This window comes from Cuculus canorus, chromosome 3 (assembly GCF_017976375.1).
Source record: "Cuculus canorus isolate bCucCan1 chromosome 3, bCucCan1.pri, whole genome shotgun sequence".
Classification (NCBI taxonomy): Eukaryota; Metazoa; Chordata; class Aves; order Cuculiformes; family Cuculidae; genus Cuculus; species Cuculus canorus.
In genome coordinates, this window is record NC_071403.1 from 9,778,219 (window position 1) to 9,792,224 (window position 14,006).

General features: G+C 37.7%; 1 protein-coding gene across 1 annotated transcript in view; it reads right to left on the minus strand.

Moving 5' to 3' along the window:
• COL21A1 (collagen type XXI alpha 1 chain) overlaps positions 1-14,006 on the minus strand; it is a 137,790-nt gene that overhangs the window by 55,924 nt on the left and 67,860 nt on the right. Inside the window, exons 9-13 of the mRNA XM_054063249.1 lie at positions 13,217-13,390; positions 9,045-9,122; positions 8,429-8,437; positions 6,877-6,960; positions 6,027-6,089 (exon numbers count right to left, since the gene is read on the minus strand). Coding sequence (XP_053919224.1) covers positions 6,027-6,089; positions 6,877-6,960; positions 8,429-8,437; positions 9,045-9,122; positions 13,217-13,390 — 408 coding nt within the window. The remainder of the gene's footprint in view (positions 1-6,026; positions 6,090-6,876; positions 6,961-8,428; positions 8,438-9,044; positions 9,123-13,216; positions 13,391-14,006) is intronic.

A 14,006-nucleotide genomic window follows, 5' to 3' on the forward strand; every position in this document is an offset into this window, starting at 1 on the left:
CAAAAGGAAAATCACAGAAAGTCACAAAAATTAGAATGACTGACCGGTAATAATAACATGACAATTGTTAGAGCAAGTTAAAAACACTTTCTATAACTTACAAAAACCAGCTTACATGAAAACTAAACACCTCTTAGTATTACTATGCGTTTTGCACTATGGATGATGAATCTATACAGAAACATAGAACCATAGAATTGTTTGGTTGGAAAAGACTTTTGAGATCATCAAGTCCAACTGTCCACTACTAAACCATATCCCTGAGCATAGGCTAACACCTGCATTTTTTTTGCACTGAAGTCAGCTCAAGTCCTCTTTCTCTAACCTCAAAGCTTTCATTAAGAATGTGTATGTGACACATACATATGCTCCAAGAACAGCTACACCATAGCTGATATTTTACCTAAAAGGGACAGAAGTGAAAACTCCCTTTTCAACTGACAAAGATGAGTTCAGCACTGAAAGTTCACTTCAAATAAGGTCAAAGAACTAAATTTGCCACCAAAAAGAATTGTTTTTATTTGGACTTGGTCTTCTCTCATGGACTTTTCAGAAGACACCCAAATGGTGTGAAAAGTATTATAGCTAACCCTGAATTTGATACTCAGTTTTGAATCCAGTTGCAATTGAGCAAGAAGGATATATGACAAGTAGTAATTCTAAAAAACTTTTAGGTGCAATAGCAGAGTAAACCTCAGAAGTGTATCTTCAATGTGCTTGCATGCCTAAAGGACTGAAGTTCAGACAGCATTCATAGATGTCTCACATCAATCAAATATGAAATAAAAATAGAGGACATACTGTAGGTAAGGCAATGACAACTACACCGCACATTTCCTTACTGAAAAAGCTTTTGGAGTCACTGAACAACATAAATGACAAAGGCATGCCAATAGAGCTACTTGGGAAGGACAAGGGAGAGGTAAACAAGCCCAGTTTGACTAGGAAATAAGCAAGGATCAACAGTATGGACTAAAGATATTTAAGGACTGTAAACACTAAGTAAACAGAACTATTTAGGGTGATGTAACTAAGCATAATGGAATTCAACTGCAAAAGAAAAAAATAACTTAGTGTTAGGAAAATATCCTGACAGAGAAGTCTAGAGACCTATGGTGGAAGCCTCTTGTGGAAAATCTTTAGTACATTTAAAGCACAATTACCTGAAGCATTACAAGAGAAGTATTCAAACCTTTTCATAAAATGCATTACATCTTAAAGGACAGAAATTCTTACAGCTATTCAGACATATACCCACACTAACACTGAAATTTGCAGTCACTCTATGACCTCTCCTTCACTGGCAATATCAGTAACTAAAATCCTGTGAGGCAACAGGAATGTTAGAAAGAAGTTGATGTATTCGAATTAAGTGGTTTCGCCTTTCTCTGAGAAGTTGTTTATTATCTAATGTCTTTGCCTCAGGTTCTTCCTCCTCCTTCTTTTCTCAATAAGCTTTTCTCCAATCCCGCCCCCAAACAACCTTCACCAGCACCTCATCATGCCTGTACTCATCTGCATACTGCTTCTTTTTCCTGACCCTTTGGACATGCGGATCGGGCAGGTGGTTCTCTCCAGCAGGTCTGTTTGGAGCTTGTGCTTTACCCCTTTCTCTGTGACTTTCTTAAGCAATGGTAACTCGGGAGGTCAGAATAAGTGCCATCTCCTCTCTCCTTCCTCTGTTAAATAGCACAGCCCTGTAGAAGAATTTTTCCTGGCTTCTGCAGGCTACCAGAACTGTCTCTGCAGTGAAGCCTCTCTGTCTACATGAACCAAAACATCAAACGGAAGGGAAAATCCAGCATTAGATCACAAAGGCAACTAAATGCAGATTTTACCCTGCAACATAAATTTGGGGGTGACCCTTGATCAAAGATTTGTAATCATATGAACACTACCATGGGAAAAGTACAGAAAAGAGTTTTCATTGCCTTGCCTGTTCCTTTCTTTGCTTTCTTTTGTTTAGCCTGTTTAATTCTTTCTCTGTTTGATTACACTCTTTTCCATTGGCTTTGACATCATCTGCCAAGGCTTTCATAGCTCAGAGCCACTAGTAGTATATTTTGCCTGAACATGATGTTCTTAGCTCAAATGACACAAAAGGGGGAAAAAAAATCCAACAACATTATTAAATACAAGGTCACAAATCCCGCTTAAGAAGTTCCTGCGCTTCAGACTGTTGGGAGATGGGAAGATGTACCAAGGGAGTAAACCTTCCCGCTTGCTACTCAGATGTTCACCCTCATCATCTGCTTTTGGTCCCTACTGAAGCCAGTCATATGGTCTTTTGTCCAAAATGTACACAAGGCAGCATCAGACATCACCCTGATTTTGAAGTAGTAGGTCTCAGTGAAGCCATTACATGATTGTATTAGTCAGAAAGGAGCAAACATTTCCTCTACGAAGAGCAAGGTCACAGCATTACTGAGAAACATGTATTTTTCTGGAGCTGAGAGCAGCATTTTACAGCTGAATTATCAACTATATCTGTGAAAGTTGCCTGAGAAATGTAGCTGCAACATTTATATCAACTTAAATCCCCAAGCAAACCATCCAATAGCACAGGTAATCCTATGCATGCATGAAACTATTACCCATTTTTATTCTAAAATTACTGTTGAAATAGCTGGCTGTTGACATTATACTAAGTCCGTCATAAAAGATTCAGACTTCAGTTGGTCACCAAGTATTATTAAGCTCTAGGTAACACAGCTGTAATAATGCTCTATAGGTTTTTTTGGAAGAAATATTGGAATGATCAGAAAGTACTTAACTAGGTGAGGCTTTTGCTCTATTGTGAACTCTTTATCTGGGTATATCAGTAAAGTCAGTCTCAACAGATTATTTTTAAACTGCTAGTTGCTTATGGACACTGTAAAGAGAAGGCAAATGGTTCCAAACTGTCATGAACAAAACTAGATAGAATACTGGAAAACTGTCCAGATTTGCCAGCTGCATGGTTCAAAGTTCAAAACTGACAAATAAGTGTATTTTTTTATTACTTTCAGCAGACCGATAACCTGTCGCCTTTATTAACCACAAGTGATGGCTGCATAGACTCTGTTCATTTATTTTTCCCCCTAACTTGAGCTTTTCCACAGGACGTATAAAGTGTTCTTTGGAATAAAAAATGGCTTTGTGACCGCACAGTCAAGCTGCTGAGCATTCTCAGGGCCAGTAACCACTCCAGCTGCTTCCTTTTGATAAATAACACCCATTAAAATGAGTTCCAGTTGAGATTCAAATACTATTTTTATCCCTGTGCTTATTTACCACTGCTACTTCTCCTGACAAGACATTTTAATCATTTCAGGTTCTGAATGACATTTTTGATTGGAAAAAAAGTGTATTTGGATGACTTATTATGTCTCTCACTTTTGTGCTTTTCTCCAGTTACTTCAACTGATCTGAGTATAGAAAATAAACAGGTAACAACTAAGAGAAAAGGACAAAAAAACTGTGAACAACGATGAACAAAACTGTTTTAAAAAAAAAAATGAAGGAGTGAATGAAAATTATTCATGTTTATGTTCACTTCCTGAAATATTACAGACAATAATTTTCCTGCATAACACCAGGTGAAGAATTATTTTCTAGTAACGCTAAAGATACTCATGAGAATTGTTTTGAATTTTCCTGGGCTAAAACTAACTTTAATTATTACAACTATCTAGCCAGCCCACAAACAATAAACTAAATTTTCCTTGATGTTTTACTTGAAAAATCAGTTACATATAGCAACATAAATGCATGCCTAAAACCTTTGTCAGAGGAAGAAATATTTTGTTGACCAGTTATACTATTCCAAGAAAATGAATACCAGATAGGCAAACTGGAATAACTTTAGAGAAGAACAGAAAAATGTGTTTGGGAACAGAAAAGACTGACTTTCCAGGAAAAGCTTTTCATGCAAAAGCCATTTGATTAAACAGCATTGACTACACAACTACCTGTAAGCCTATTGTGCTGTCTGAACTAAGAGCTCACTTTTCAGAGTTCCTCAAAGCATACAGCTAAAAAGAGTCATATGAACAGAGTTCTCTCAAACAAGGGAGACCCCTGACAGCACAGAACTGCAACTCATATTAGCAAACAAATAAGTAAAACAGAAACATAAAGACAGAGAGGAATCTGTTTTCCTGCATAGCGTTTCTAAAGGGTCTCGCATCATTCACGGCTGAAAGCTAATCTGGAAAGCACTCAAGAATCTACTGTAAAGAACAATAATGTACTGGCCAGAGCTGCAGATGATCTAATAGGTTTGCAATTATGTCCTTACAAAGAACAAGTGCAAAAAGCATCAGCTGATTTTTTTTTTCTTTAAAAACAGTCAATTAACAAAGCTATAGGATTTAACTGTAAGCACTTCAAATAATACACAAACTTCAGTTTAGCAAAATGGTAACACTTGTCCTTAAGCAGGGCTTTGTGATGCTCTTCTAATTGAGATACTTATCTTAATCTTTTTTATGTTCAGAGAATGCCCATATACGTGCGTTATGACTCACTTGCAGGAAAAAGAACACAACTGCCAGATTCAAAAGTTACAGAAAAACTACAATATCAATTTCTTCTCCATAATTCACCATGTTATAAATATCAGTGTTTATGGGACGATATTTAGCATTGAAATGGAAACCTGTAAATAGAAATATGAAAAAGTCATAACAAATTGTTTCTAAAACAATACCGTTGCAGCTGACGGGACACTTCAGAAAAAAAATCTTTATCCTGTTTTTTAAAAGAGAAAACAGAAAATGATAGTTCTCTACCAATATCTAGTCCACTGTGGCTTCACTAAAGCTTACATGGAATCACTTTATTTTTCGAAACATCAGAATTCACTGGATTATAGACAGCTCTGCTATGCTTATCCATACCGCAAATCAACTTTGGCAACTGCTATGGTCAAAACTACAATGTACACCTTCTCCCATGCAACTCTGGGTAGAGACAGTTTGTATACCAATGTTTGCATAAGAGAACAGGACTGCTCTTCAGAAGCTTAAGCACCATCAATCATCAATTGAGAAGTTATTCTGAGTAGATCACGCCTCCCCAGCTCATATTCCACTCATTCCTATTTTAAAACCTGTATTTTCATGATGTCTAGTCTGAACCTCCCCTGGCGGAGCTTGAGGCCATTCCCCCTTGTCCTGTCCCCTGTCACTTACAACTAATTCTTTCAGGTAGTTGTAGAGAGCAATGAGGTCTCCCCTCAGCCTCTTCTTCTCAAGGCTAAACAACGCCAGTTCCCTCAGCCGCTCCTCGTTAGACTTGTTCTCCAGCCCCTTAGCTATTTCTATATATTTGTTTTGCTTACAATTCTATTGCAATAAAATATGTTAACCATGAAGAACAGACGAGGCATTGCCAAACCTGTTGTTTTTATTTTAGGGACATATGTGATTCATCTGCTTTCTTCCATATTTTACCATCCATTATAATGGAAAGCCAGCTTAAAAACTAAAATCTAGGGTATGAATAAAAGACAGGTATTTTTATGACGTGCATTTCAACACAATTTTTAGAGCTGCAAAATATCTATATTTTTAACATGGTATATGTATTACTACATATTTTGATAGATTACTTTAGGCAGCCTAAAAAGAAATTAAATGAACCAAGCTTAAGCATGAGAATAAATCCCTAAAACAAAATAGACAGAATTTTAGCTGCCCTAAAGTGCTTTCTAATGCAAAAATTCTTAAGCAGTAGAGACTGATGGTCAGAAGGTGATCAATGCTTCAAACTGATGCAAAGACCAACAGGAGCACTCGCAGTCTGTTCTTGGTTTTACAACAGTGCTTAACTCGTGCTATCATATGTACATTTTTTTAGCTTGAAAGAAAAATACTGTGATTAACATATTCATAGAATTGCTTCATTCAGATCATGCTTAAGCGACATTCAGATTTTCAAGGAATGGAGACAAATTCTAGATTTGAAAATCTGGTATCAGTGGTACATTTTTTTCTCCTATTAGTTTTGCATTTACAATATATGACTAAGTTTTTAGTACTCACAGGCTTACCATCTGGACCAGGCTGACCAGGATAACCATGATTCCCGGGCTGCCCAGGGTCACCCTATAGAGAAATGACATGTTAACACACAGAATATATGAAAGAGCATTTTAAAATTAGCAGAAAGCAACTTTAACCCTAATACATTCCACAGAGCAGTGGCTGCCAGCACAGACACCTGCTACTGAGGAATTATTCCTACAGCAAAGAGGAACTGATCTTGTAACCCCTTTCCTGGAAAAATTCTCCTTAAAGTCTTGTGCAGGGATTGGAGACCAAAGCCCACCTGCAGTTACAACACGAGTTTGGTCCATCATCTCAAATGCTTTCAAGGCTTTTAACATCTTAATCAACAGAAATAAAGTACTAGGAATTTGATTTTGCCACATTAGACATCTGACACTGAAGTCTGGTTCTCCTTTAAACCTTCACCAACAGTGAAGGGAGGTCACCAGATCAGCCAAGGTGGAACTTTCCCACTAAGCATCTAACCTATTTTTTAACAAAGAAGGAGAGAATCTCTCCATTAAAAGACTTTTATTAGCAAACCAGTGTATTCTTAAACGATCAACAGTTCAAAATCATTTGCTGAAGAGTAGCAAGGCAACACAATTTGACATCTATGAACAAGTCTTCTAAAAAATAAAAGATGCATTTCTGTTGTCAGGAGTTATGGCATCAAATTCTGGCCTTGAGGATCCTAATCACAATATTCTTGCACTGGAAACCAGAAGTAGGAAAATTTGTCCCCTGCTTTTTTAATTTGACTGAATGTGACTGGCCAACATAAAGCTTAAAGGAAAAAAAGAAAAAAGCTGTCTACACTCAATAAGGCAGGAAGGAAACTTACTTTGGGGCCTGGAGGTCCTTGTTTTCCTGGTGGGCATATGCAGGGGGCAGGCGTGGAGCCTACATCACTAGGGCCATTCATGCACTACCAAGAGTGAAACCAACAATCAATACACATGCCGAAAGCATTTAACAAATGTATCATAACATTATATGAAACTGATTTTCCTTAGGTTGCACATGTCATGGTTTTCACTCCTTATGTTCAGCTGGAACTTCTGCTTACCTGAATATTGCCCTCCAACTACTGTGCATGCATGAATTCATCATTTTACCCAGAAGAAAAATAAATAAAAAAATAAATACCGATAGTGGGCTGATATCTAAAACTCTATTTACTTTTCTGCAAGTATTTTCTTCATATAGTTTGATAATTTTCAATCCGGCAATACACAAAACTCTTCTCCTAAACTAATTGATATTAATCACTTGGAGTGTTATCAATTATCAAATATAACTATTTATTTAAAAAGTTTGTAAAAAAAATCTAATAAGTATTATGTATAGCATAATGACCATAACCTATGAGCACGCTATCATGAGTAGCAAGCCTGCAGATAACTTAAAGCCCAAGTCTTCTACCTCCTGGGTACGTGTCCCAATTATGAAGCTACTTGAAGAAAGATGGGGCGTGGCTGCTACCACCCACTTCTACCAGTCAGGAGTCCTGGCTTCAAGAGTGCCTGTCCTCCAGAGACCATTAAGTGACCTCCTCCAAAATATGTTACCCATACGAACAGCAGTAAACACTAAGCCTTGGCAGACCGCATCACCCTCTAGAAATTGTTTGGCTTTTAGGCATCTCTTCTTGATCACAGAGACCACATGAAACCTCAGTGTTCTACCAAGGTAGGCAAGGAGTGAGCTACTAGATCAAATCCATCTGCCCAAGGTCAGGCACCCAAAATTTAGGTGCAGCTGTACTAAATCTATATGCTGAAGTTAGATTCAGTGAATTCTTTTTCACTTAGCATGTTTGTAGAGCTACGGAAAGGCAAACATTTAAGGATCCATGATATAAAAAAAAAGTAGATTTTATATTTATTACCTAAAACACTTTCAATAACAATTTGCTCGTATTTTCTAAAATAATGCAGACTTTTTACAATGTTCACTGAACGGAATTCCTTCTCAGAGTCAAGTGATTCATTAAAACACAAATCCACGCCTCCTTTGCAATGGCACCAAGTGGTCATATGAAACCTGCAAAAAAGCTTCCCATTAGGGAGCTCCTATTAGCACAATGCAGCTACCTGACTGTGCATATGCCCATTCACTTTGCAACAGCATCCAGCCCTGCAAATAAGAGCAATTGAATTGAAGCAGGAAAAAAAATCAGATCATTTATGCTAATAAATGTGAGTTTCTTCAGAAAACTCATTTTGTATTTGTCTATTGACTAGAGTTTAATTAGTGGAAATCTAGCACTTTCAAGCTTAGCAAACCTTTGTCCACTTTTCAAAACAACATGTATACTCCCTAGAATATAAGAAGTTTATATAAAGTCAAATACTACCTTAAAGTGAGTTTGAGCAGTTTAGGATTAAGCCTACCTCTCCATTCTGAAACAAGAAGAAACACAGTTTAAGAACAGAATAAGCAAAATATATTCATTTATAAACACAATCACAACTAATCATAAATTTAGGGCTGTAATTGTCAAGGAAAATGTTAGACTTTCTCAGATGTATTTGAAGCCGCTATTAATGCATATGATTTTTTAGTTCATTTCATCTAACAGAATGTCTTTGAACAGAAGGTACCAGTAGGGACGTTTAAAAGACAATGACAAAACTAGAATTAATACTGAAACATCTAAATATTTAGACACTAAATGTTTAGATTTGGGTAAAGCTTTTGCCAGGATTCTGAAATTCTGAAATCTCTGACCTCTGCCTAAATCCAGCGTCTGGAGAAATATACAGCAGCGCAGAGGCGAGGCTGGCTTTTTCTGCTTTAGACTCATTAAAAAACCTTTTAAAATACGTTTGTGCAAAAATAAGGCCGAAACAGACAACTTCTATGCCATTTGATATTGCACAAGATTACAAGCATTTGTTTGCACCAGCTGAATCAACGTATTATTAAGTAGAATTCATTGAGTCAGCTTTAAACAGTGATTTGGAAAATAAGCCAAGTAGTCCTCAAAAGTTCATCTATCATACTCACAAATCCTGGGATCTCACAGACTGTCTCTCGATTATTTTGCTCTGGATCACAGTAGATTCGCAGTTTTTGTATATCAAACTACAATTCAAAACATAAAAGACTTTTTTTAGAGAAAGCATTAGTAGTCAGACATCAAGATATTTTAAACTGTAGTCTTCTTAAATTATATCATCCACAAGTTTTAAAAAAATGAACAAAATATTAAAAAGCAAGAAAAACCAGAAGCTTTGTGTGTTCACTATGGTTAAAAAATCAATTAAAGATGTAAAACTTTTTTTAGTCAGGCTAGTCACAATGATTAATATATGCAATCAATTAAATATTCTGTAACAGAATTATTTAAAGAAAAATAATAAGTCCAAGATTCTCTTTTCTAAAACAATAGAAATCACTATCCCTTGGCAACAAATCTAAACACGCACAGCACAAATTACACTGGCTGCTGATATCACTGAGAAGCAAGTTACAACAGAACAAGCAAAACCAACGTTTTCCCTTTTACTTTAACAGTCTGCATTGGCTCTGGCTGAGATGGATTCCCCCCAGCAGCCCAAGTGCTCTGCTCTCTCTTGGTAGCCAGAAAGGTGTTGATAACACAGCTACTGGCGAGCAGTGCTTGCACAGCATCAAAGCCATCTCTCCAACATCTCCCCCTCATCAGTAGGCTCAGGGTGCACAAGATCTTGGGACACAGCAGCTGTGGAACGACTGACCCAAAGTGGCCGAAGGGACATGCCACACCAGATGAGGTCTCCTCAGCCATAAAAGTTAAGAAAATGGAGGAGGAGGGAGAGCGTTCGTTATATTGTGATGTTTGCCTTTCAAAGCAACTGCTGCGTGTCCTGAGGCCCTGCTTCCTGGGAAGTGGCTGGACATTGCTTGCTGATGGGAAGTAGAGAACAAATCTTCCATTTTCCTCTGCTTCCATAGTGGGTCTTTGCTTTTGTTGGATTAAACTGCCTTTAACTTGACCTATAAGATTTTTCCACCTTATTTTCTCCCCCACTCAAACTGCTGAGGAAGGGACCAGTAGAGTGGCTTGGTGGGCACCTGGCATCCAGTCAAGGACAACCTACCACACAGTCCTGGGAAGATGTTTCTATACTGACCTGTCTCTGCTAGATGCAAGATAAGTAAGTTTTGGTGAAGCATCAGAAGGCATCTTGATGCTTGAAAGAATTCAGTTTAGAATTTAGCTCTATAACATAAAGCTTTAAAAAGCAACCAATAAAAACACTGGCATAAAGTAAGCAAAATCTGTGCCATTCTGCTCTGTCTTTACTCCAGAAAAATTAAACCACTGAAGTCAGGTTTCCTAGCATAAGCTATCATAATTGAAGAGAAAAAAAACCTTGTTACATTTATTTGAAATCATAGATCATAAGTCGGACCAGCCAGGAAAAAGAGTATAGGAAATGGCGTCTGGTAATACCGTGCCTAGTAAAACATGTTTTCAAATTTAAAATGTCTACAGTTCAGAACACTTAAGTACATACAAAAGGTTATCATCACTATACTGAATAGCACTTCAGCCAGTAAGTTCTTAATTGAAGCAAGAACACTTGTAAAATATTACTGGAAAACATCTGAACCAGAGCACAGAAAGAGAATGAAAACACACCAAAGAACCTCTGAAGAAGATTCTTGTATCATACTTTGTACTCAACTCATAGTATCATAGTATAGTTAGGGTTGGAAGGGACCTTAAAGATCATCCAGTTCCAACCCCGCGACTGGCTCAGGCTGCCCAAGGCCCATCCAACCTGGCCTTGAACACCTCCAGGGATGGGGCAGCCACAACTTCCCTGGGCAACCTGTGCCAGTGTCTCACCACTCTCAGGATGAAGAAATTCTTCCTAAGGTCCAGTCTAAATCTGCCCCTCTCCAGTTTATATCCGTTCCCCCTGATCCTATCACCACAAGCCTTTATGAACAGTCCCTCTCCAGCTTTCCTGTAGCCCCTTCAGGTACTGAAATGTGGCTAAAAGATCTCCTCTGAGCCTTCTCTTCTCCAGGCTGAACAACCCCAACTCTCTCAGCCTGTCCTCATAGGGAAGGTGTTCCAGCCCTTTGACCATTTTTGTAGCCCTCCTCTGGACTTTTTTCAACAGCTCCGTATCCTTCTTATGTTGAGGATTCCAGAACTGGACACAATACTCCAGATAAGGTCTCCCATGAGAGGAATAGAGGGGCAGAATCCCCTCCCTCGCCCTGCTGGCCACGCTGCTTTGGATGCAGCCCAGGACACCATTGGCCTTCTGGGCTGTGAGTGCACAATGCCGGCTCATGTCGAGCTTCTCATCGACCAGCACCCCCAAGCCCTTCTCTCCAGGGCTGCTCTCAATCACATCATCCCCCATCGTGTACTGAAAAGAGGGATTGCCCCAACCCAGGTGCAGGACCTTGCACTTGGCCTTGTTGAACCTCATGAGGTTCTCACAGCGCCACTTCTCCAGCCTGTCCAGGTCCCTCTGGATGACATCCCGTCCTTCTGGTGTGGCAACTACACCACTCGGCTTGGTGTCATCCACAAACTTGCTGAGGGTGCACTCAATCTTGCTGTCAATATCATTGATAAAGATATTAATTAACTCCATCTGATTTCTTTCTTGAAGGATTTCAAATTATCTTTTCACTGCATGGCAGATTCATTAAACTATTTCTCTATAATCCTAATTTAAATAGAAATAACCTGGCAAATTCTGGCTGTTAATGCATTGCAGAATGTATCACAGTTTGAGAAAGTAGAGAAAATCATCTGAAAATATAAAATTGCAACCCGAGGCAGATTTTCTAATTTTCTTCTCGTCTACTAAGAGAAGATCTTATATAATTCAACATTCCCAAAATGTCATCTTTTTTTTTTTTTTCAGATAACACATCTTGCTGCTAGCATTCTTTAACTCAGAAAATGTTACTGGGAATCTATGAAAGTCCCATTTCTGGAGTGATTTAAGAGGAAAAAAATAAACAAGACACAACAACAACAACAACCAAACAACCCTTTCATCCTAGAATGCACAGGACTATAAAAATAGCACCAAGAGAGGATATGCATGAGACCATTGATTACAGTTCTGAAATCCCTACTTTCCCTGCAATAAATGCTTGAAGTACTATCAGAAATCCCTGATGAAACATTCAGTAGTTTTTGCAAAGGGGTATTTCAGTATACAGACAATGTTACTACCAGAAATGCTGAGTCACACACACAGTGCATAATCCAAGTTTCCATGTACACTTTAGAATATGATAATAATAGAACTGAAGCCTGGCTACAAATACAAAAATTCAGGAGTAACTGAGTAAATACATCTGCAGAGAGTCAATGAAGATCATACAAAAATTAATATATTTTAATAAGAACAGCAAGATCATTAGAGTACAAAAAAAAAAGTAAAATACCTTTCAAAATAACTAAAAAGAACTTATGTAATTCAGTATTTCTTAGTATTGTTGCCATTACTCTTAGTGTAATCAGTGTCATTACTACATCGCTATAAATACAAGGAAACAATCTATTTAGCCAGCATCTGGAACAATGTCAATATAATAGTCTGGTTTACACACACTGGTTTACACAGCTCGTACATATACAGCTCTACAAAGAGCTGAAGGTAAAAGGACCTTCGTGTTTCTCAGAACAGGGGAGAACTATGGTACAGGGTTTTTGGGATGGGTGTTCCAACACAGGAGAATCAAACAGTGGCAGTCTGAGTATCAAATATTTGCAGTACAACAGAAACAGAGCTGATACGCCTTGTACTTTTGTGATGGCTAGAGATGAGAAAGAAACTTCATCAAAATTTTGTTCTCTGCCTCTTTACCAGCATAAGCAGCATTGATGGAAGGAAATTACATGCAAGTGTCAATCCCCTGCTTTGAGACACTGCTTCCCAAATTCAGGAGGCCGCGTTGCATCAACCTTGTGTTTCAGCAAAATACTAACGCTGCTTGAAGTCAGTGACACCAATTAAGCACCCACCACACAGGACATATCAGTTATGTCAAGTCCTCCTCATCATTTATGCACACTAACTATTAAAATTTTGTGTATTAAATTTCAGCCCAGTGTAAATTAGAAGAGTAACTTCAAGAAAACAGAAGGTGCAAATGCAATTATCAACCTACAGCAGAATTTCTGAATGGTTGTAATTTTAGCATATGCTCACCTGTACAGTTTCCTCCTTTCCAGAATACTTTCCTATTTGAGTCAGGCCACTGATGTAAATACCTAAAACAGGATGTAATGGCTTCCTTTCGATTTCTTGGTCATCTATATACAAAGTCACAAAGTCTTCTGTTACTAAGAGACGAATTTGATGCCAGCCTTCATCAAACAATATCTAAGAAAAGTGAAGAAAATAGAATTGCTTAAAACAAAATGCAGTTTAATTAACAATAAAACTGCATTTCAACACTTAAACTACAGTTAAAGGTTGAGATGATCAATGTTCCAAGTTTCGTCATAGAAAAAATTGTAAACACTGTACGCAAAAAGATATTTGCCAAGTAATATTATAATTGAGAGACAATAATTAATCCCTATTTCAGAACTATTTTATAACTTGTATAGATTTTTTCAGCCTATGATCTTGAAAATTCTCAGACTTGTATCTGTTGAAAATGTGAAGCCAGAGGCCTTTCTTCAGCAGTGGTAAAATGTCTCAAATACTTCAGTTCTTAAATCATGGTATTTAAGATGTAATATTGATTGAAAGAATCACAATATTGCAATGACTACACCAAACATTACATTCATCATCTCAAAAACACTCAGGTTTCTAAAGCTTAAGATTTAGTTTGAACAATTATCACAGTTCTACAAGTAATGGAAAACGAGAGATACCTTTAAAGAAGTATTTATCTCACCTACCTTAGAAATGAAATTCAACATGGGAAGAAATGCCTCCTTCTTGAGCTTATCCATTAATTCCAAAAACAATCTAGCTCTTTAGCCTA